Genomic DNA, 22,010 nt, shown 5'->3' with positions numbered 1-22,010 from the left:
CTCTCGTTTCTCTATTCAACAGTGTTTAGGATTAGTATTTTTGGTGCGTTTTATGTCGGGGGACTTGTTCACTAAAGAAAAAGAAAGCTAAGCTAGCACCTTACTCCGCTGACAATGAAGGTTACCATGCCAACAGTATCCTCATGTTTATATTTTAATGTCGGTTTTCTATGATTTTTTACATGGTATCTTGTTACATTTGTAGTATTACTTGTGTGTGAATGAGTGAGCATGCCATCGATATGTGTAAAATGTATTCCATTGAATTTTTATTTTAATTACAGTGTCAATATTACAGCAATCAGACATAACATTTTGACCAGTTAAACAGACGCTGTGTTAGTGTATAATCTAAGAAAGATTTGGTGTTTTAAGTTAATGACTAGAAGCAGGAAAAATGGTTAAGGATTTCAGCAAATTTAATCCTGGGTTAGTCCTTGGTTAGACCTGGTTTGGTCTTGGATTTTTCCTGGATTCGACCTAGTTAAGTTCCTAGTCTGCTATGGTCAGTATCTATCAGAGATACTTTGAACCTGTTTAGTCTCGGTTCAATTCAGGTTTAAGCCCTGGTTTAGTCCTGGGCTAGATTTGTCTTGGGTCTGGATTTGCCCTGCTTTAGCCCTCGTTCAATCCTGGGTTAGTCCTGTCTTAGTCATGGTTTTGACCTGGTTGAGTGTCGGTTCCGAGTCTGCAGTGGTCAGTATCTTTACGAGGTGCTTAAGACCTGGTTTAGATCTTGGTTAGACCTGGTTCAGTCCTGGGTTAGACTTGGTAAAATTTTGGATTAGTCCTGGTTTAAACCTGGTTTTGTCCTGGTTTAGTGCAGCTATGGGAGGGTGCTCCGGGCCTAAAGTAGTCAGTACTTTAGACCTGATTTAATCCAGGTTTAGTCCAAGTTTCGTCTTGTCTTAGATCTGGTTCATTTCTGGTCTGAGTCCTGGTTTATTACTAGTTTAAACTTGGTTTAATTTTGGATTTGCCCTGGTATAACCCTGCCTTAGCCCTGACTCAGTCCTGGATCAGTCTTGGTTTAGTCCAGCTTTAGTCTTGGTTACTGGTCAGCAATGATCAGACCTGGTTTAGTCTTAGTTTATTTCTGGATTAGTTCTGGTTTAGATGTGGTTCAATCCTAGATTATTCCTGGTTTAGCCTCAGGTCAGACCTGGTTTAGTTTTGGGTTTAGTTCTGCATTAGTCCTGGTTTAGACCTAGTCTTGGGTCCCGTTCTGCAGTGGTCGGTATGAGAGGCTGTGGTTTAGTCCTGGGTTGGACTTGGTTTAGTTCTGCTTAGACCAGTGGTCAGTATTTCAGGCATTAGACCTGGTTTGGTCCCGGTTTAGTCCTGGTTTAGACTTGGTCCAGTCCTGACTTGTGGCTGAATCTAAGAGGTTATAATGTTATGTCTGCTTGTGTTTTTTGTATGTCAAACTTTCAAATTATGAAAAAAAAAAACTTTGTTCGGGACAAAGACGTGTCATAATATTAAAGTTTTCCAGTTTCGGGCTCAAGCCAAAACAACTGACCTTTGACCTCTTTTACTTGTGCTCCGTGGACTTCGTGAAATGATCTAAGTGTTTGTTCAGTTCTGTATGTTTTTCACTCTGCTGAAAGCGGCATTTATCTCATTGATTATAAACTGTAGTGAATTGGTTTTCCTCAATAAATCTGGCAGTTTGTATCAAAAATCGAAACTGCAAAAAAAAAAGAATAGTTCAAGTTTTAAATAAAAAAATCATGGGGAATTTTAAACTGAAAATGAGTTCATTTTTTGGTTTGTTGTTTGTTTATAGATTCTTTCACTATCATAGACTTTCTTATGCAGCCTTATATATAAATGGACATAGCAAACCTGCTCGCCGCCGCGTTCCCAACAGGAAGTGATCATGGGCGCACTTCCGGCTCAATCGAATCTGGCTCCAATTCACTTAAAAACTGTGTCCTCCCTCTCTGTATTTGCTGCTGTCAGACTCATCATTTTGGTCTTAAATGTTCGTATTAACCCGCTCTACATGATCCTGGTGTTTTTATTTCACCATTTTGCCTGCAAATCAAGATATAAACATTTATAACAGACGAATCAGTCACCTTCTTTCTGTGAGATCATTCAGTCAGAACTCTGCTTCACTTCTAGCCTCGATGAGCTTCATTTGACTGGAGCCGATTGCCGTGGGTGATGTCACACTCTGCCCCGGCCCCTTCAGATCATCTCAAACTTGTTTCTTCAGGTCAGTCCTGCTCCACATCTGCTAAAAATACATTGTCCTAGTTTTTGAACATGGTAGTTCTGAATCTAGCTTAAGTTATTTTCTTTTCTATAGTGAACGAAAAGTTAAGAATACAGTGATATTAAAACTAATTATATATACTGTATACACCTCCTCAGGATGGACCCAGAGGAGGTGTATACAGTATATTGTTGTGTAACTCCAGCCTCATTTATAATGGCGCTACATTTTTGAGTAGGCGGCTAACAGGTTAGCCATGTCCATGTATATAAACAGTCTATGGTTTGACTACACAAAAACAATGATTTTCAGACATAAATGATGAAATTGCCTTTACTTTTCTTGGGATTTGAGAGCTCAGAAAAACACCTGTCACCTGTCCCCACCCACTGCTTTGTATTTGATTATGTATAATGTTCTGTTAAAGTTCAAGTTTAAACACATCCACAAGAACTGACGAGTGAATGCATGTTCACACAGATCTAAACTACAGAGTTAGCAGTTTGTATGGAGACAGGAAGGGCATCCGGGGGATTTCAGAACAAGACCAACTTCCAAATGGTAAAACATGGCATTTTATTCAATACTGAGTTCACATTTTCACATTTTCATATTCACATATCCACACTGGTACAGTCCAAAAGACTCTCGCCAGAAGCAGAAATAAACGTTTCAGATTCACGAGGGACAAAAGGCACCAGGACCGAAAACAAAACAGAGGGACTGAAGAAACTACACATGGCTCAGACACAAGACGAAACAAAAACATGGAGGATTTAAAGCGGAGGTCTGGTGTGGTCAGCTGTGGTCCAGACTTCAGCCGTTCATGACCATTCGCGCGAGGTCTGCAAAAATAAACAAGAAAGAAGAACTGGTCACTAACTGAATGATTTGGGAAAAATATGGAAATGCGATTAAGATTTACATAAGATAAACGATCTGAGTGCGAATGATAGGTGGTGGTCGGAGGGGCCGATGTCGCAGATTGGCAGCCTCACTTCTGTCAGTCTGCCCCAGGGCAGCTGTGGCTACAATAGTAGCTTACCATCACCAAGTGTGGAAATGAATGAATAGTGTAGCGCTTTGACAAGCCTGTAAAGTGCATTACAAGTGTAAGCCATTATTATTATTAAGTTTGTTAGCATGTGTTAGTGTTTTTAGTTCAGTGTGTGCATTTTTATTATGTACAGAGCCCTAGTATTGATGGAGACACAGGGAGGGCATCTGACACACAGGCACATTTCATGTTTCACGTTTGGAGGGTCTATTCTCCTGTAAACTCTGGTTGTATTTCAGAACATGTAGTGGTCAGTAGGTTTTCATAGAACCACAGCTACATAACTTTTGATTGACAGACACTGCACCTTCATAGTTTATGCAGCCGTTGGCGTCTTCATGTCCAGCTAAAAGAGTCTCCACCTCCTCCTCAGACATTTTCTCACCTAAACATCGAAATAAACATACATATACAAACGTGTTTTTGATGAGCGAACAACATGTCAACATGGTAAAAAGCTCCAAAAAGGTCGATTCTTTTTCATAATACCGCCTCTTTAAGCAGCACCTGTCAGTTCTGTCATTAATCCATTTTAGATCAATATTACGTTTTACAGTGAACAATATGTAAAATAATAATCTGCATTAGCTTGTCTTGTGTCAGTATTGCATTGTTGTGCGTCTTACCCAGAGTGGTGAGGACGTGCCGTAGCTCCGCCCCCATCACTGTCCCGTTTCCCTCTTTGTCGAAGACCCGCAGACCCTCCACGATGTCCTCGAACGACCCCTGCTCTTTGTTTTTGGCGATGGCCTGAAGCATCGGCAAGAACTGCTCAAAGTCCAACATCTTGTAGTTCATCTCTGCAATAAAAATAAAAACGTTACTAAAAAGGTTCAACATTAAAATAAACAAGATCTGAATGAAAATTAGAACTAGTGCATTTCATCAAGAGTCCAGTCTACAGTATTTAAAGGTCCTGTATTACACACAATAGACTGTGAGCTTTAAATCATGTCATCACGCAGTTACCTACTCAAAAACTCAAAAACAGACCTAGATTTTTGTTTCATTCACACATGTTTGAGTTACACTTTATTATTAGTCTGTCTACCTTGTGATGTCATGAAGTGGTAGTTTTCATGTTAACAGCTCCTTTTACCTTCAGTTCAGTAGAAATCGGCAATTCCAGGACTGAAAACATCCAAATGATTCCAGTGAAGATGTGTGGAGTTTAAAAACACAGTGGAGCACTTGTAAGACCACATGATGACATCACAAGGTGGAACAGAGGTGAAACACTTTCCATCTTGTGTTCGGTGTGTGTTCAGTGTGCGTTCAGTACCTTCCATCTTGGGGTTCCCGAGGACCTTGAGGACCTCGGCGTTGATGGGGTTTTGTCCCAGAGCTCTCATGACGTCTCCACACTGACTGAAGCAGATCTTTCCTTCTCCGGTGCGATCGAACAGCATGAACGCCTCCTTGAACTCTGCAGAGACAAGAGTGTCAACACAACAAATACGACAATCACCTGTGTTTAGTTTGTTAAAGCTGCACTATGTCACTTTTCTGGTCCATCCCCCGTATCCATAGACATGTTATAAAATGTCCTACAGTATGGCATTTTTTTCTGTGCGTTTACTGTGCATGTATTTTAGTGTGTGTGTTTGTTAGCGTGTATATTATTGCGTGTTTGTTAGCGTGTGTATATGAACGAAGAGAGACGTTCAAGTTCTTCAAAATGAGCTCAGAGAGACGAACCAGAGGAGCAAAGAGCTGGAGAATGAGTGTTTATAAAGTGTTTTTCATAAAAAAAATTTTGATTTCTCCTCATGTCGACCAGCAGCTGACACCACTGGACACAGACAAGCTACAGGTCCAGATCTATGGAGAGGCGACCCTGCTAGACAGTTTCATCTCATACTATAGCGCTAACAGAAATACAAGCTCCATGGAGACAAGTAGGAGGGTGGTGGACCGTCCCCCAGAAAAGTAACGTTAATATCAAATTAAATTACTAGTTAAAACGGCACAAGTCAACAAGCAACATTCACAAGATTTAAAATGAGCCGAGGGAGGTTTGATTCAAATGCACTATTTAATTAATCCTGTGAGCAAATGGCAAAAGGTCAGTACACGTCTAAACGTCCAACTAATTGTCCCTGTTTGAAAGACCAGCAGTGATCACTTGGACTAAACTGTATTAAAGTGTCAAAAATGTTTGAAAAAAAAAAATTACTATATTTTATTTTTCTGCTGTATTGTCCATCCACTTTTAAGGTCCTATATTACACAAAACGGACTCTTGTAGCTTTAATCCATGTTCTAATGCCGTTCCCTCCTCAAAAACAGACCTGAGAACAGAGTTGTGTTTTGTTTCATTCATATGTTTGATGAACACTTTACTATTAGAGATCAGAGAATAGTGTAATATGTCCCTTTAACACTACAGATTATGAGCAGTAGCACATTCTCCTATAGCACCTTTATGTCCTCAGGCTCAAACTGCAGCTGTGAAAATCCGCAGAGACTTGATCGTGGTGAAACTGGTTTGGTCAAAACACTTGCAGTTCAGTGATTTAAATTACAGCCCTGTGGCATCTCGTTTTATTTGAGCCAAAACACGTCTGAAAGTCGAGGAGCGAACGAGGTCGTCGCCCTGAATGAGGTCACACGTATCCATTTATCCATGTCCCATTTTAGGACAAAAACATGCTGGATTTTCGGGGGCTGTTTTGGAGACATATCGACCTATAGAATGTTGTCATCTGAAACCCAGCTACAAGATGATATTTAATACAGATGAAAAACACCAGTTGTTCATGATATTAAGAGACGCACTGGATCGGATTGAGGGTGAGATCCTGGTTGGACATATAAATATATTGATATAATAAAACTATTTGCTGGTCTTTTATTTACACAAAGCTGTTCTGTCATTACTTGAGAGATGATTAACAGCTACATACACATTTGGACCAGTTTTGTTTTATTTTATTTTAGTTTTAAATAAAATAAATGCTGTGTTCAGTCTCTGCTCTGGTATCGCTGATATCGGGGATCGGCAGATACTTAAAGCTTTAGTATTGGAATTGGTAACGACACTGAAAAAGCTGTATCGGATCATAGTAGACCGTCATCTAAGAACAAAATGGACAGTAACTAGCTAAATAAAATCGTACTCACTTTGCAGCATCATAAACGTTACATATACGAGGCTGGATCACATTTTTGTTTCCTCATATTGGTCAATTACAGGTGATGTTAATTTTATTTTAAAAACAAATGACTATGACCTTCTGCAAACAACACAGCTTTATATTAGTGCCATTAAAAACAAAAAGTCAAATAACTGTACAGCCCGTCATATAAGAGAATAGTAGAGGTCAAGCAGAGAAGAAACTCAACAGTTCTTACTCACATCGTCCCGCGAGAAAGAGCGACTCAATTTGAACTAAACTTTCTGGTTTAAAAGCTTTTTGTAAATAAATATAATACTTAACCAATAGCTACTGATATCAGTAAACAGTCACAGTTTTATACAGCACTTTTCCACCTTCAAGTCTCAAAGCGTTTTACATGAAAGAACTACACACACAGACACACACACAGACACACACACAGACACACACACAGACACACACACAGACACACACACAGACACACACACAGACACACACACAGACACACACACCCCGACACACACACAGACAAACACACGGACAAACACACACACAGACACACCCCCACAGACACACGCACCCCGACACACACACACACAGACACACACACACTTGCACTTGCTGAAGTACACAACGACAACATTCATCTGTGTCGAGCGCGGGATTTGATCAGTGGACAAACACTCTACCAACTGAGCCACCGTCGCCCCAACAGTAATAAAACTGAACCAAGTGTTTCAAACCAGAGGCCTGTTATTATGTCAATTATTCAAAATCATTCAAATACATGCCACACTCCAACAACTGCACCAAATCAAAACAGGAAAAAAATACTCTTAAAACTGTGAATTACTTTAGTAGTAGTTTACAGTTAAAGTCAAACTAATTTGCATATTAGTAACACATTTTACATTGTTAATGTGCCTTCACACTGGTCAACGTGCATCTAATTTATCCAAACAAATCAAATATTCTGGTGAGCTAGTGTCAAAAATATTGAAAATCAGATACTAATCCATATTAAAACTAAAGTCGAAACCAATTCCTCACTTGAGCAGAAATCAACACTATAAAAGTCCCATCATCAGGACAGAAATGAACCTTTTCTTCCCTCTATTCCTCCTCTCTCCCCATTCTTTTACCTCCTCTCCCACTATCCTTCCCCTTACTCTCTCCTCCTCCCCCCTTTCTCTCTATCCATTCCTTTACCATGTTTCTTTCCTCTCCCTCTCCTCATTTACCCTCTATTCCTCCTCTTTCCTCTCCTTCTCCCCATTATTTTACCTCCTTCTTCTTCCACTATCCCTCCCCTTACTCTCTCTCTCTCTCTCATCTCCTCTTTCCTCCTCTCCCTCCCTCCATTCCTTTACCCTTTCTCTTTCCTTCTCTTCTTCTTCTGAGATGAACCTCCCTAGACATTTTCAGTGTTAGTTGAGACACAGCATTGACCTGGTTGTGACACTTGGTCAACTGGAGCATGAGTAAACAAAATGTGCTTGTTCATCCATCAGTCACTCAACTCTGTTTTACCTGCGAGGATCCAGACGTTTGCAAAACAGCTCAGCTACGAAGTCACACACAGGTCATTTTAAAGTCGGCACATTTATTTTTATGTTTAAATGACCTATATTATGTTCTAATGCGGTTTCCTGCTCAAAAACAGACCTGGAGTGTGTCGTTTCATTCACACATGTTTGGTTAACACTTTATTATTAGTCTGTCTACATCTCCAAAGCTCAAATTGCTCTGTTCCACCTTGTGATGTCATGAAGTGGTAGTTTTCAAGTTATCAGCTCCTTTTACCTTTAGTTCAGTAGAGATTGACAATTCCAGGTCTGACATCATCCAAATGATTCTAGTGAAGGTGTGTGGAGTTTAAAAACACAGTGGAGCACTTCCTGTATTACCACATGATGACATCACAAGGTGGAACAGAGTGTTTTCAGTTTGAGAGAAGAACTCAGCCTGCAGGGTTTGTGTGAATGAAACAAAACACAACTTCAGGTCTGTTTGTGATGAGGAAACAACATTAGAACAGATAATAGTGGAATAATAAAAACCCCTTAAACAATGAAACAAAAGAGGTTTTTGTGACTGGACTCACCTATAATCTGGTCATCAGAGAAGTCAGACTGCGAGATAAGAGAAAAGAGACAAGATTAAGATTAAGAAAAAGAGCAAAAACACATCAATAATTTACGTTTTTTGCAGCATTTTGAAGGAATTCGCATTGCTACATGCTAACAGCGGGTTAGCCATGTAGCAGCGGTGTCCGAACCCGAGCGCCGCAAGATTTGGGTCAAAAAAACGCTGGTGTTTTCATCTTTATCCATCAATTAAACCCGAGCAAGAACACGAATTTAACTCTGCTCCTCCTGTGCGGATTTCCTCGCGTTTTAAGCATTATACAGACACTTACCATGGCTTTAGTTGCGGTTTTAGACGCTGTTTTGGAGCAGAATAGTCGCGGTTGTGTCTCAGTCCCGCAGCAGGTTTAAGACAGGCTCCGGCACATCCACAGAGACGGCACGCGGTGACGTCACGCGGTCTGCTCCGGTTCAGCCAATCAGAGCGCAGCGTTCAGGGAGAAGTATTTGTGGTATTTGAGATGAGGAGTCTGTTGAGGTGTGAAGAAAACACAAAACTAAAAGAAAAAAACAGGACACACCCAGTTCTAAAGATGGTGCTGATGATAAGAAGAATTATAATTTCAGATTATATTTTCATTAGAGCTGTATTTCAGATGACGTCACATTTACACCAAAATGATGTAATACAGACAGGGGTACTCCAGCTGCTGTTTCTGTTTGAAACAATGCATTTACTCACATTAACTGGAACTATGTTTGGATTTTGCCTCAGAAATATTTTGTAACTAATAAGATTGGTCGTGTACTTTGGACCGCTCCAAATCTTTTGGAATAACATATTTTATATATATATAATTATTATACACACATATATACAGCAAAGTGAAAAGCCTTGAAAACAAAAGCTCTTTGTACAGAATATAAAATGTAATATTTTATTTATTTATCTATATTTGCTTAATGTATAATGCTCTGTGAATGTGAAGGTAAAAGCCTCTCGGTGTTGTTTATATCATTGTATATTTGAATTTTAAAAAAAGAAAAAAAATGGAGACAGGGAAACTTTTCGATAAAAAATAGACACAAATAAAAGCTCTTTTTTAATGTTATTGCTCTGAAAAGCGTAGATGTATCCTTATTGTGAGTGGGCTTGCATCTCCACAAACCTGCTTCGTCCTGCTTGCCTGGTGGAAAATATTTCCAGATATATTAAGTACTTAGCTTTCTACTTTCATGGAATTACACAGGCAGAAAGTTACAAGGTATTGCTTTAATTTGCAGACAAAATCACAAATATGAATTATAAGGTTCAACACTCGTGTAATTCTCTTTTGGATTATTTTCATGAAAACACCACATAAACATTATGGAAAATTTACTTTTATTGTCCCCATTTGCGATCCACTTTTTTTTCCATTGAGATGTCACTTATTTGCCTTGAATGTTCCGGAGTATTGCATTAAACGTATCTATCTTGCATTTATTCAGTTACAAGTGTTTTAATTTCTGAAAAATAACACTCACTCGCACTGACCTATACGAGGCCCGTCAGCATCACCTGCTTGTCTCCATGGCGATTTATCATTTTATTGCCATACTATGTAGCATTCCAGGCCGTCCAACAGAAGTTACTCAATGTAGCTTTAAATCAGAACTAAAATAAACACATGAGGGCTTCCACTGAAAACATACGGTAATTTATTTAAGTTATTTTAGTTTTGATCATTAAATTGACCTATACATTGGAATTCATATTTATACAGTAAAGTGGCAGATCTAACTCAAAGTCTTGAGTTTTTATCGTCCTTCGTCCCCTAGACTCTCCCCACACTGAAACCTCACAAAGTCCAGCACTCGAGCCTGCTTCCCCTTCAAAAACTGCGCTACGGTACGGCTCGGGTCGGCCAAAAATGTCTGCGCTAAAAGTCTAGTCTCCCCCTCCCCACACGACAGATCCTCCATGTTCCCCAGAGCCACAGGGGCCTCTCCGACCACGTGCTGCCCGAGTTTACGCCCCAAAGCCCCCTGCTCTCCAGCCGGACCCCCCTGGAACACCACCAGAGCTCCATACCGCCCCATCGCCACCTCCATCTGCCCGGGAACCGATCCGTGCACGTAGGAGCCGATGTGCCAGTCCTGGGGAACGCCAAGACTCACGGCGCGCTTCAGCGACATGTTTTCACCCAGACGCCCTGAAGGAGGAGAGAACAGAGGGATGAACAGAGGGATGAACAGAGGGATGAACAGAGGGATGAACAGAGGGATGAACAGAGAGATACAGAGGGATGAACGGAGGGATGAACGGAGGGATGAACAGAGGGATGAACAGAGGGATGAACAGAGGGATGAACAGAGGGATGAACAGAGGGATGAACAGAGAGATACAGAGGGATGAACAGAGAGATACAGAGGGATGAACAGAGGGATGAACAGAGGGATGAACAGAGGGATGAACAGAGAGATACAGAGGGATGAACAGAGAGATACAGAGGGATGAACGGAGGGATGAACGGAGGGATGAACAGAGGGATGAACAGAGGGATGAACAGAGGGATGAACAGAGATGAACAGAGATGAACAGAGATGAACAGAGATGAACAGAGATGAACAGAGGGATGAACAGAGGGATGAACAGAGAGATGAACAGAGAGATGAACAGAGAGATGAACAGAGGGATGAACAGAGGGATGAACAGAGAGATGAACAGAGAGATGAACAGAGATGAACAGAGGGATGAACAGAGGGATGAACAGAGGGATGAACAGAGAGATGAACAGAGAGATGAACAGAGGGATGAACAGAGGGATGAACAGAGGGATGAACATAGGGATGAACAGAGAGATGAACGGAGGGATGAACGGAGGGATGAACAGAGATGAACAGAGGGATGAACGGAGAGATGAACGGAGGGATGAACGGAGAGATGAACAGAGAGATGAACAGAGGGATGAACAGAGGGATGAACAGAGAGATGAACAGAGGGATGAACAGAGGGATGAACAGAGAGATGAACAGAGAGAGATGAACAGAGAGAGATGAACAGAGAGAGATGAACAGAGAGAGATGAACAGAGAGATGAACAGAGAGATGAACAGAGAGATGAACAGAGGGATGAACAGAGAGATGAACAGAGAGATGAACAGAGGGATGAACAGAGGGATGAACAGAGGGATGAACAGAGGGATGAACAGAGGGATGAACAGAGGGATGAACAGAGGGATGAACAGAGAGATGAACAGAGGGATGAACAGAGAGATGAACAGAGAGATGAACAGAGAGATGAACAGAGAGATGAACAGAGAGATGAACAGAGAGATGAACAGAGGGATGAACAGAGGGATAAACAGAGGGATAAACAGAGAGAGATGAACAGAGAGAGAGAAGAACAGAGAGAGATGAACAGAGATGAACAGAGGGATGAACAGAGAGATGAACAGAGAGATGAACAGAGAGAGATGAACAGAGAGATGAACAGAGATGAACAGAGGGATGAACAAAGGGATGAACAGAGGGATGAACAGAGGGATGAACAGAGGGATGTGTGAGGAGAAGGAAGGACTTGGTACACATGTTTCTGTGCTATTACTGTTTTCTGGTTCCAAGTAGGGGAAGATGTCATCACAAACTGTGTAAAGAAGTGGACTAAGTGAGAGTGACGTCACCACAGCGTTCAGCTCCAAATGAAAATCATCGAGGCGAGAGCACTTATAGGGACCAATCTGGAGCAGAGTTCCATATTTGGAATTCTGACCGTGAGTGTCATAGCAACCAAAGAGCCAATCAGGAGCGAGGCTGTTGAAGATAACACCCCTTCCAGTCCACACCACTGGTTTAGTCAGGAATCTTTTAAAATAACTGGAGGGTCCTGCTGTTTATAGCCGTCTCAGGTTCGACTAGTGGCCACTCATTGGTACAACGACAAAATCACTTTTGCCCAGAAAGGATTTTTATCATAGAGCACAATGTGATCACAAACTGCTCATGTTTGACTGACAGGGACAACGACTTTCACAAAGGTCCAGTTTTGTGGTGATTTTTACCTATTTTTAGATCATAAACTTTTTCTCAGCTCTAACTCCATCTGGTGTCTTAAAAGCCTTTTTAATCGTCATCTTCGGCTACGCTCTATGTCTGCTCTAACTACACTCAAGCTCTGATTGGTTAGAGTGGTCACATGGTATGACATGAACGAGCATCTGAGCGATGTGAACGAGCCCAACTGTCGTGAAGGAGTCGAAGGTTTAGAACATGGCTCAGAAGCTCCTGGAAGCATAAACATTATTATTTATAATTTATATAATTTATTTACTATTCCCTTACCAACTTTGCGGTCGCTCCACTCGCTCTTGTCGCTCAAAGTCTCTTAGAGAGAAGCTCAACTGCACATGGTCCATGGGCAGGACTGGAGGTAAATAACCACTAAATGCTAAACTCGCAGCATTGAGCAGGGCCCACGGACTTCGATGAGCGGCCATGTTTAGACCCCAGGGCTTGGGTTTAGCAGGGAGCGGGCGGTTAGCAACGAAACTTGTTGCTAACATTGTCAGTTTATCTGTCAGTGTTGTGCATCGAAATGTTCAAGCAGCTTCACTTAGGTCAAACTTTGTAGAAGCTCACCTTTTCTGCTAGCCAAGAATAAAAATCAGCCAATAGACTGACTCGTTAGTTACAGTCCTATTGTTAATGTTCTTTCTGCCTGTTGTCCTATGCACTAAATAAAAGCCATCACTGCCTCAATGTGCTGTACAGGATCAAATATGGCACAGCTCATTCATCAAACAATCAGCAAATTCATACAAGTGCGGAGCAATGAGACACAGTATAAACAGTCAAAGTAAAAATTTAAAAATCTGATTGTAATAAAAATGCTGAGTTCATCTTTTGTTAAAAGCATAGACTTTATATAAATGAATACAGCTAACCTGCTAGCTGCCATGTTCCAAACAGGAAGTGATCATGGACACACTTCCGGCACCAATTCACTTTCTGTGTAAAAACTGTGTCCTCTCCCTGTAACTGCTGCTGTCAGACTCATCATTTTAGTTTTCATATTAACCCGTTCTACATGATCTTGTGGCTTTTATTTTGCTATTTTCTCTGTAAATCAAGATATGAAAATTAACAGACAAATCAAGCGCCTTCTTCCCCGAGGTCGCTCCTGCTAGTGTTAGAAACAGGTTTGATTGACAGTGTTGACACCAAATTGGGCCCTATAACTGCTCTACTCTTGATGAGCTTCATTTGACTGGTGCTGAAGGCTGTGGGTGACGTCACACTCACTTAGTCCACTTCTTTATACAGTCTGTGGTGAAAACCCGATGCAAAAAGTGTAAAGTGATCTACAGAAGTGACCTTCTAAAGCTCAGAGCGACACAATTCCACAGTTTGATGCCTGCTCTGGAGAACACTCTCTGTGTGTCTCTCCTGCTCTTAAGTCTGGACTGAGGACAGTCCAGCAGACACTGGTCCAATAAATAGGGTGGGCCCAGTCCACAAATGCATTTAAAAACAAGTAACACAATCTTGAAATCAATTCTAAAAACAACAAATGAAAAATTCACTGACCGATTACAAAAGCCACGTGGTCAGCGAGTGTGACTCCTTCAGTGAGAGTGAGTTTATTCAAATCCTCTCCTCCAATAAGACTCTGAAACAACAAGATAAACACACAAAACGTCAATCCACAGCTGTTACATTTAAACACCACCAGGGGGCAGTAAAAGCTACTGTAACTTACAGGGGTAGTGATGCATAAATAAAAAAAGATGTAATTTTCAAAGTAGGAAAATGAAGTCTAGTTGGTCTCGGGTTTGATTTGTGCTTGTTTATATCATCCTGATTTTTTAATTTAGGCTGAGATGATGTAATTCATATTTAAACTAAAATCGATTTCTGTGAAGTTCAAATAATTATATAAATGTAAGAGTCAAGAATAACAAACTCTACTGACGTCTAACGCAGAAGAATTCTGCAGATAACAGTCTCCAATTTTCTGTTCATTTTGTAACTATTTTAAAGGGGCTGTACTTAATTTTTACAGTTTTAAAATGTGAGAAACAGAACAAGTTCATTTTAAACAATTTGCCACAATCCGAAGATATTCCTCACTTACCTTATGCATTCAGAGCATCCTAACTATTCACCTAACTTATTTCATTTTCAACAACTAGCATGCTAACCTTGCACTTCCTGATTATCAGAAAATAAAACGCTTTATAATTAGATACAGAGAGCACACAGCAGACTTATATTTAAAAAGCAGTCCTTGAGGTCAATATATCTGTACTGGGGAGAGACATTTTGCTCAAATACATCGGAAAGAAAATACGTGCATGACGTTTAACCCAATTTTGATTTCTGTTGAGTTTAAGTTTATTAAATGTGTAAATTCTCAAGTCAAAAAAGTAAGTGGCAGTTACTGTTGGTTACACAGTTTGTTAAGCCCTGTGAGGCGATAGCTGTTGTGATTTAGAAGTTACATCGCCATCATCCTTTGGTAAAAAAAATAAATAAATTTTAAAAAATCTGTCAACTGGACAAAAAGTCAGTCATTTTTCTTCAGTTCTGCTCAGATTACTGCTGGTCACTTATTTCTGTCTGACATCGATCTACTTAGCAAACTCATTCAAGCCTCTAATGAGTAATTTGACCCCCATTTCACTCATTAGGGGCTTGAATAAGTATGTTAAGTAGGTCTCAGGCACAGTGCACACTTAGTGTAGCTCAACAGACCTAGTCTATAAACAGAAACTGTAAACAAACAAGTGTGTTAGTTTCACTGTAGTTAGCCTTGGATGAGCAGCCAAATGTCTTCACTCCTACAACTTTTTTTTTCAGATTTTATATTTTTCCTTTACTATGGATCAGACCTGGACGACTGAGGGATTACACCGTGTCTTTTGGGTTGTATGATTTTGCATGGGACCGAGCTCAACAGTAAATAAGTTCTATCAGGACTACAGAGCCGTTTTAAAGCCTTCAGAGAATTGGTGCAGTGCTGTGTTGTTGGTCACATGAACATGGAACATTTTGCATAAACAAACCTACATCAAAGAACCACATCACCCATTCACACACACATTCACACACCAGTGCACACAGACACTGGGGCGAGGTGGGTTAAGTGTCTTGCTGAAGGACTCAATGACAGCAATAATCTGTGGAAGCTAGAATCACACCACCAACCTAGTCACATTTAGAGTCTGGCCCGTCCACAGAAATTTGGGGACCCGGAGCAATAAACCTCAAATGGGCCCCCTTCTGATATAAATCAATAGGAAGAGGGTCCATTTCTGTGCCCTTAAGATCCTGGGTCCCGGGATAACAGACCCCTTTGTCCCTCCCGTCAACTCCCCTGTTTAAAGGCAAAAGTGGGAGGAGTGGACTTCAATTGAATGAAGCAGCAGATATAATGATTTTAAAGTTACCTTGACATATCCGTTCTGATTTTGAGTTTTGTTTTTGTGATGAGCCAAAGTGGCAAAAGCGACAGCCTTCACCAGCTCCTGGAACTTCTCATTACGAGCCACAAAGTCTGTCTCACAGTTCACCTGCGCCCAAGAAAACAACAAATTTATTATAAATGTGTCTAAATTATAAAAAACAAACTTATATTAGGGGTCTGATCACTATTCTGGCATTCTGAAATACATTTTATAGCAAAACAAGCTATTTCCGAGCGTGTTGCCTTGCTGCGGAATTAAACTTTCAAACTTCCTGGATGATATCACAAGGTGGAAATTAGTATTTTGGGCTCTGGACAGAGAGAAATATAAAGGGTTACACAAACAAGGGAGATGTGTACGGACTCAGGAGTGTTGACGACCAAGAAATGGGCTGATGTTTACACAGTTTTAATGGTGTTAATTACATGTAAATCACAGTTAAACAATAACTGACCATATTGTTTGGTTATTTATTTATATTTAATAGATTTTTTCCAGACCAAGGTTTAGTTTATTTTCATGACCGTCTGGACTGCTCACTAGCGCCTCATTGTGGTCACATGATGTTGCTGTGAAGTGTTTGGTCAGCTGATTTAAACCCAGGTGTGTGAGAGTAAAAAGGCCCCCCTCGTCCTGGTTCAAAGTCCCATAGGCACATTTCCATATTTTTGTTGTCTCCTTAATCCAGCGACGATGTTTGCTGTCCCCCAATGATGTTTGCTCCGTCCCAGTCTATGATGTGGTTCTCTCTTTTACAACGGTCAGAAATGGCTGATTTGAGTTCAGTTGAGTTTTTACTCATAGTTGGACTGCAGATGGCGCTGTCATCCTGCCTCCACCGGTAGGAAGACAGTCTCAAAACCTGTTTAAATCAGCTGACCAGACACGTCACAGCAACATCACGTGTCCACTCTAGTTTGTATCCCCCGGACATGTTGTTGGCTCGTCAGAAATGTTGTTAAAAATGTAAAAAATCGTTTAAATGTCTTGGTTTACTTAAAAGAAAATCATTACTAAACAAATTTTCCAGCACTGGAAGAGGTAAAATTATTAAAAGCAAAGTAAAGAAGGAAGCAGCAGGAGCAAGCAAGGTTTGTGTCTGCACGCTTCAGAAGTCGGAAGCCTCAGGGATGAAACAAACTAAACTTGGTCTGGAAATAGACTATTAGAGTAAATAATCAGAAGATGAGATGAACCTCATTAGACTAATATGTTTAAATATTACACACACCACATGCTTCATTTATGATACGAGTTTGTGCCTTTTGACCTGCTTCAAACTAATGTTAAAAATATTATTCTTATTTCGTAGTTCTGCAATAGCTGATAAATGAGTTGGTTACTGATAATATTGGTAGAGTTTAGTATAAATATCTCTGTACCTCGACCATGACGGCGTCGTTGTCTCCCACAAACACGCCGACCAGCCCCTCTTTGGCCCTGCGTCCCTCCAGTTTGTTTGCTTTGCTCCAGCCCTCCTTCTGGGCCTGTTCATGGAGCCACGACTCAGCCTGGACAATGCAGAAATGAAAAAGAAAGACAAATATGATAAAAATATATTTGCAAAAGTTTGTGAACTTCACTAGAAAGGTTAAAGGTCAAATGTATTTCTTTAGCACATTTATTAACAGATACACTGTCCCAAAGTGCTGCATGTGAGAAAATTATAAAAAAGAATAAAAATAGACACTAGTGATGTGACGTTCTTGAGGGAGTCGGCTCTTTTGAACGGCTCCTCATTTCTTAAAAAGAATTGAATCTTTTTAATTTTGATGCATTTTTACACTGATTATCGCTGAGTCACCACAAGAATCAGCTCAGAAGCAGAGCAAGCGAGAAATTTAAGCACAAAAAGCACATACAATTATTATTGTTATAGTGCAGCGTTTTTGTTATATCACAGAATAAACAGTCTCAGTTTGAAGTCCTTCTCTCTGTGATTAGTTTGTAGATAAAATGAAATCTCACATTGGCTTCTGTGATATAAATGAATAGTAGCTCTTTGAAGTGAACAGATCCAAGCGATTCGGAGTCGAAAGTCCCATCAATAATAGACACTTTAATACTAGAGTAAATGGGCAGGTAAGAGATGGCACCTGTGTGATGTCGTTGTCAAACTTCTCCAGAGCCTTTTTACAGTTTGTGAACGTGTAACCAGTGCTTTTCCTCAGTTTCATGAGAAGAGCTTTTTCTGCAGCAAAGAGTGAACATCCTGAGTGTAAGGACTGGACCGGACCCACCGAGCACGCCTGGAACAGAGACAGAGGTTAAAAACTCAGACGAAATAAACACAAAACACAAAATAAGAGAAATATGTTTGATTTTTCACCGCTCAGGGATGTGATGTGTTGATCAAACACTAAAAGTCCTGTACTTGATTTTACCGAGTCAGACTATAAAATATAATCCATTCATTTGACATAGACTTTTCTCAGGTAATAACCACAGCCTATATAAAGAACCAGACCGTTGAAAGTAACGCCCCTTCTCGCCCGCACTGCAGGTTTAACAGGGAGTGGGCACTTGACAATACCTCAAACCTGTTGCCAACGCTCGCAGGATTGACCTCCAAGAAAGAAGGTATGTGATTTGCCTGTTATTAATGTTCATATCTTGATTTATAGACATAACATAAAATAAAAACCCTAGGATCATGTAGAGCGTGTTAATACAAACATTTAAGACCAAAATGACGAGTCTGACAGCAGCAGTTACAGAGAGAGGGGACACAGTTTTTACATAGAAAGTGAATTGGAGCCAGAGTCCATGCAGCTGGAAGTGCGCTCATGATCACTTCCAGTTTGGAGCATGGCAGCAACAGGTTAGCTATATCAACTTATATATACAGTTTATGGTAATCACTAATATGGACGCTACTGGCAGGTTCACCTTTTCCAACCAATCAGGCTCAGAAACCAAAAATACCTGACACTTGATTCTCTTATGGTTCAATATAACAGTAACGGACATGACTAATTGGGCGGGGCTAAAACTCAAACCAGCCCCTGACTAAGGCTGAGTACCATTAATATTTTGCTGATATGATACATAGGCCACGATACGATACATATCTCGATACAGCACTTTTTCAATTTGATACATTACCATACAATACATCGATTCGATACGATTCAGTGAAAAATATAGGCTTACGTGACCCTTAACGATCAGCCCCATTTTCACAAAAAATAAACATTAATGGAGTATTAATTTATCTTTATTTATCTTCTGTTTACTGAAGATCAATGAACATAAAGTGCATTTTGTTCAGTGCATGTGACAAATTAGAAGAAAACATCAAACTGTTTCATTGGTCAATATTATTCATCCACAGCTTATACGAGCTCCACATTTACATTTACACAGGGACATGTGCAGTTTAACGGCTCTGAAGGATCACAACATATCGACTAAAACAACTGTGATACTAAAAGTCTTTATTAAACCATCATCTATTTTAATCAAAACAGTGAATCAAATGTTCTGCATAAACAAGTTTCTTCCTGTGAACAAGCCACATAACAGTGCTGTGACAGAATAATTTGGTATCAATATTGTGTCATTAAATTAAACGATTCAATATATTGATATTTCTGACTTATGGTTTGAAATCAAGCTCAGGCCTTTTAAAAGGATTTAATTATAAAAGAAACACAGACAAGACAAACTTTTCAACAAACCTCATCTCAAAAAATAATATAATCCTGAACTAACCACCAAAACACAAACTTTATCTGTCAAAGATGGAGGAAAAACTCAGGAATAAAAAAACCTGAGCTGATAATTAACTCGAAAGTATTGGATCACAACTGGATCACAATTCGACTAAGATTCGAACAATTGCACAACTCTTTTTCTTACAGCACATTTCACTGACCCATTATTCAAACATTCTGAATAAACACGGCAATTTCAAGGTTAGACACAGTAGATCATGTCATATTTACATATTTGATCTTTACAGGTCAAACAGTGTCACAGTTTGTTATTTTCCACTAAATCAATCTCCACATTGTCAATTATTTCTGCTCAAAATGAACAACGCTGTGGACTTGCTCTGTAAGTGAGAAGTATAGTTAGTCTTGTTTGTGTTATTTTGTTTATTTTAACTTAGATATTCAGAGTCCATGTTATAATCCTGATTTTGACACATTAGCAAAACAAAAGCTACAGGAAGTTTAGCTAAAAACAACATAAAAAACCTCATCTCTATATTTAAAATGCTTCTTAAATGTTGCGCATGCGTAGTACGTACCCTTGTCGCTCCTTTAGACACAGATCTGAATAAAAACCCCACAGACATGTTTATAAATCTGCACAAATGCACAATCTGCACTTCTTATGAAGCTCTATGTTCAAATGTCATTGAGCCACGCTGGTACGGCACACCGCGAGGGACAAACACACTGCTTCTTCGCTTTGGCTTTCCGGTATTTGGCAGCCATCTTAAAGGAGCATTACCGCCACCTACTGTTCCGGAGGATCAGTTCACTCAAAATAATAATAAAAAAATAATAAAATAAAAGAGTTGTGAGCTGGAGTTATGTTTTGTTTCATTCACAACTGTTTGACTAACACTTTATTATTAGTCTGTCTACATCTCCAAAGCTCAAAATGCTCTGTTCCACCTTGTGATGTCATGAAGTGGTAGTTTTCAAGTTAACAGCTCCTTTTACCTTTAGTTCAGTAGAGATTGGCAATTTTAGGGGCTAAAATCATCCAGATGATTCTAGTGAAGGTGTATGGAGTTTAAAAACACAGTGGAGCACTTCCTGTATTACTACACACATTTTTGGCAGGGAAATAAAATTTACCAGAGCAAATAACGAATCGGCCTGTCTCTGTAGTTTCTATTTCTATTATTGTTCCATGTATGAAAGATGGAACAATATTTTTTGGGTCTCAATATTTATCATGCAATATTTATCTATAAGCAGACTAAGAGGCTCCTTAGGGCCCTGAGGATCCCCCAGAGCCCATACATTTATATTCAAAGTAATATGTCAAGTTTTATTGGGCACAGGGCTTGTGTGTTTGCAGCAGCTTAAATATCCCTCTAAAACAATTACATTTGTTTTATATTAAAAAATCTAAGTTTCTATTGCTGCCTACATTAGTTTTTCAGCCAGGCAGAGGTGAGGGCAGCTATGTGTTTACACCGGTGCAAGGACCCTTTATAATGTAAATCTAAGCCCACTGTCGCCAACTGGAACACATTAAAATCCACCAGAAAAAATGTTTAGAATTTTAAAAATCTTGACCTCTCTTATATGTTTGTCTGCTGTTCTTGTGACTGTGGTAATTGTGACATTCTGGGTGTTTTCTTTCTTTTCTTTCTTTCTTTATTCTTTATTTGACAGGGACCATGTACAAATTCATTAATCTTACAAGGGAAAGATGATTTGTAGATTTAGCTACTGCTACTTTCCATCTGCAGTCCCTGGGCAGGTGAACATACATTAAAAAACACATATCAATTAACAATTACAATATACAACTACCAATTTGCCATACAACAATAACAATTAAATACAATTAAAAAATTACCCCATGTCCAACACAGTATGTCCCCCCCAGTCCAGACTAATATAAAACTCATTATGTGCAGGTTTATACAGTGAGGACAGAGCAGCACCAACTAACTAGACTGATGTGGACACATTTGATTATTTAAAATGTACTTTTTCAAATTTCTAGTAAAACTATTGCCACTATTCCACTGCCTAATGGTTTGATAAGAAAAAAACGATTGACCAAAGGCCGAGGATCTTTTTGGAACTATGCAATTTTGGTTTACGGAGGAAAGAGTGGATTGGGTAGTTTGTTCAGAACAAAGGATAGTATATTTTTTTAATGTAGGTGAAGCTGCAATATTAATAATTTTGAATAATTTTCTTAAATTTGAATACAAAATTAAATTATTGAAACTGAACATTTTATATTTACTTAAGATGTTACAGTGGTGATAATGGAGGGTTTTTTATCGAGTGCCTTTACTGCCTGATTATAGGTGGATCTGAGAGATTTTAAAGCGCTCTCATTGGCCTGAGACCAGCAGGAGACACAGTCGGTCAG

General features: G+C 39.7%; 2 protein-coding genes across 3 annotated transcripts in view; both read right to left on the bottom strand.

Moving 5' to 3' along the window:
• Nucleotides 1–2,778: 2,778 nt before the first annotated feature.
• The window catches only part of myl6 (myosin, light chain 6, alkali, smooth muscle and non-muscle), a 207,088-nt gene continuing 187,856 nt past the window's right edge, over nt 2,779–22,010 (bottom strand). The window contains exons 1-6 of one of the 2 annotated variants that reach the window (XM_033965908.2): nt 8,820–8,968; nt 8,505–8,532; nt 4,564–4,707; nt 3,908–4,081; nt 3,589–3,666; nt 2,779–3,069 (exon numbers count right to left, since the gene is read on the bottom strand). In XM_033965908.2, the coding sequence (XP_033821799.1) occupies nt 3,041–3,069; nt 3,589–3,666; nt 3,908–4,081; nt 4,564–4,707; nt 8,505–8,532; nt 8,820–8,822 (456 nt within the window). In that variant the 5' untranslated portion in view covers nt 8,823–8,968 and the 3' untranslated portion in view covers nt 2,779–3,040. Of the gene's footprint in view, nt 3,070–3,588; nt 3,667–3,907; nt 4,082–4,563; nt 4,708–8,504; nt 8,533–8,819; nt 8,969–22,010 lie in introns of those variants that run through there. The other variant, XM_055222109.1, reaches the window with a different exon arrangement.
• On the bottom strand, nt 9,741–20,353 carry tsfm (Ts translation elongation factor, mitochondrial). The gene is made up of 6 exons (XM_033965902.2): nt 20,191–20,353; nt 18,032–18,184; nt 17,318–17,446; nt 15,918–16,040; nt 14,056–14,137; nt 9,741–10,682 (listed from the first exon to the last, which is right to left on the bottom strand). Exons 1-6 carry the CDS (start codon nt 20,236–20,238, stop codon nt 10,288–10,290), a joined length of 930 nt encoding a protein of 309 aa, XP_033821793.1. The 5' UTR covers nt 20,239–20,353; the 3' UTR covers nt 9,741–10,287.

The sequence above is a fragment of the Periophthalmus magnuspinnatus genome, chromosome 5, assembly GCF_009829125.3.
Source record: "Periophthalmus magnuspinnatus isolate fPerMag1 chromosome 5, fPerMag1.2.pri, whole genome shotgun sequence".
Lineage (NCBI taxonomy): Eukaryota > Metazoa > Chordata > Actinopteri > Gobiiformes > Gobiidae > Periophthalmus > Periophthalmus magnuspinnatus.
This window is presented reverse-complemented; position numbering and strand designations above follow the sequence as displayed.

Excerpts from the sequence above, each read along its gene's own strand:
- tsfm (XM_033965902.2), bottom strand. The coding sequence starts at position 20,238 with ATGTCTGTGGGGTTTTTATTCAGATCTGTGTCTAAAGGAGCGACAAGG. Across the intron at positions 16,041-17,317 it reads ACGACGCCGTCATGGTCGAG|GTGAACTGTGAGACAGACTT; the intron begins GTACAGAGATAT and ends TCTTGGGCGCAG. Across the intron at positions 10,683-14,055 it reads CCACGTGGCTTTTGTAATCG|GGCGTCTGGGTGAAAACATG; the intron begins GTCAGTGAATTT and ends CTCCTCCTTCAG.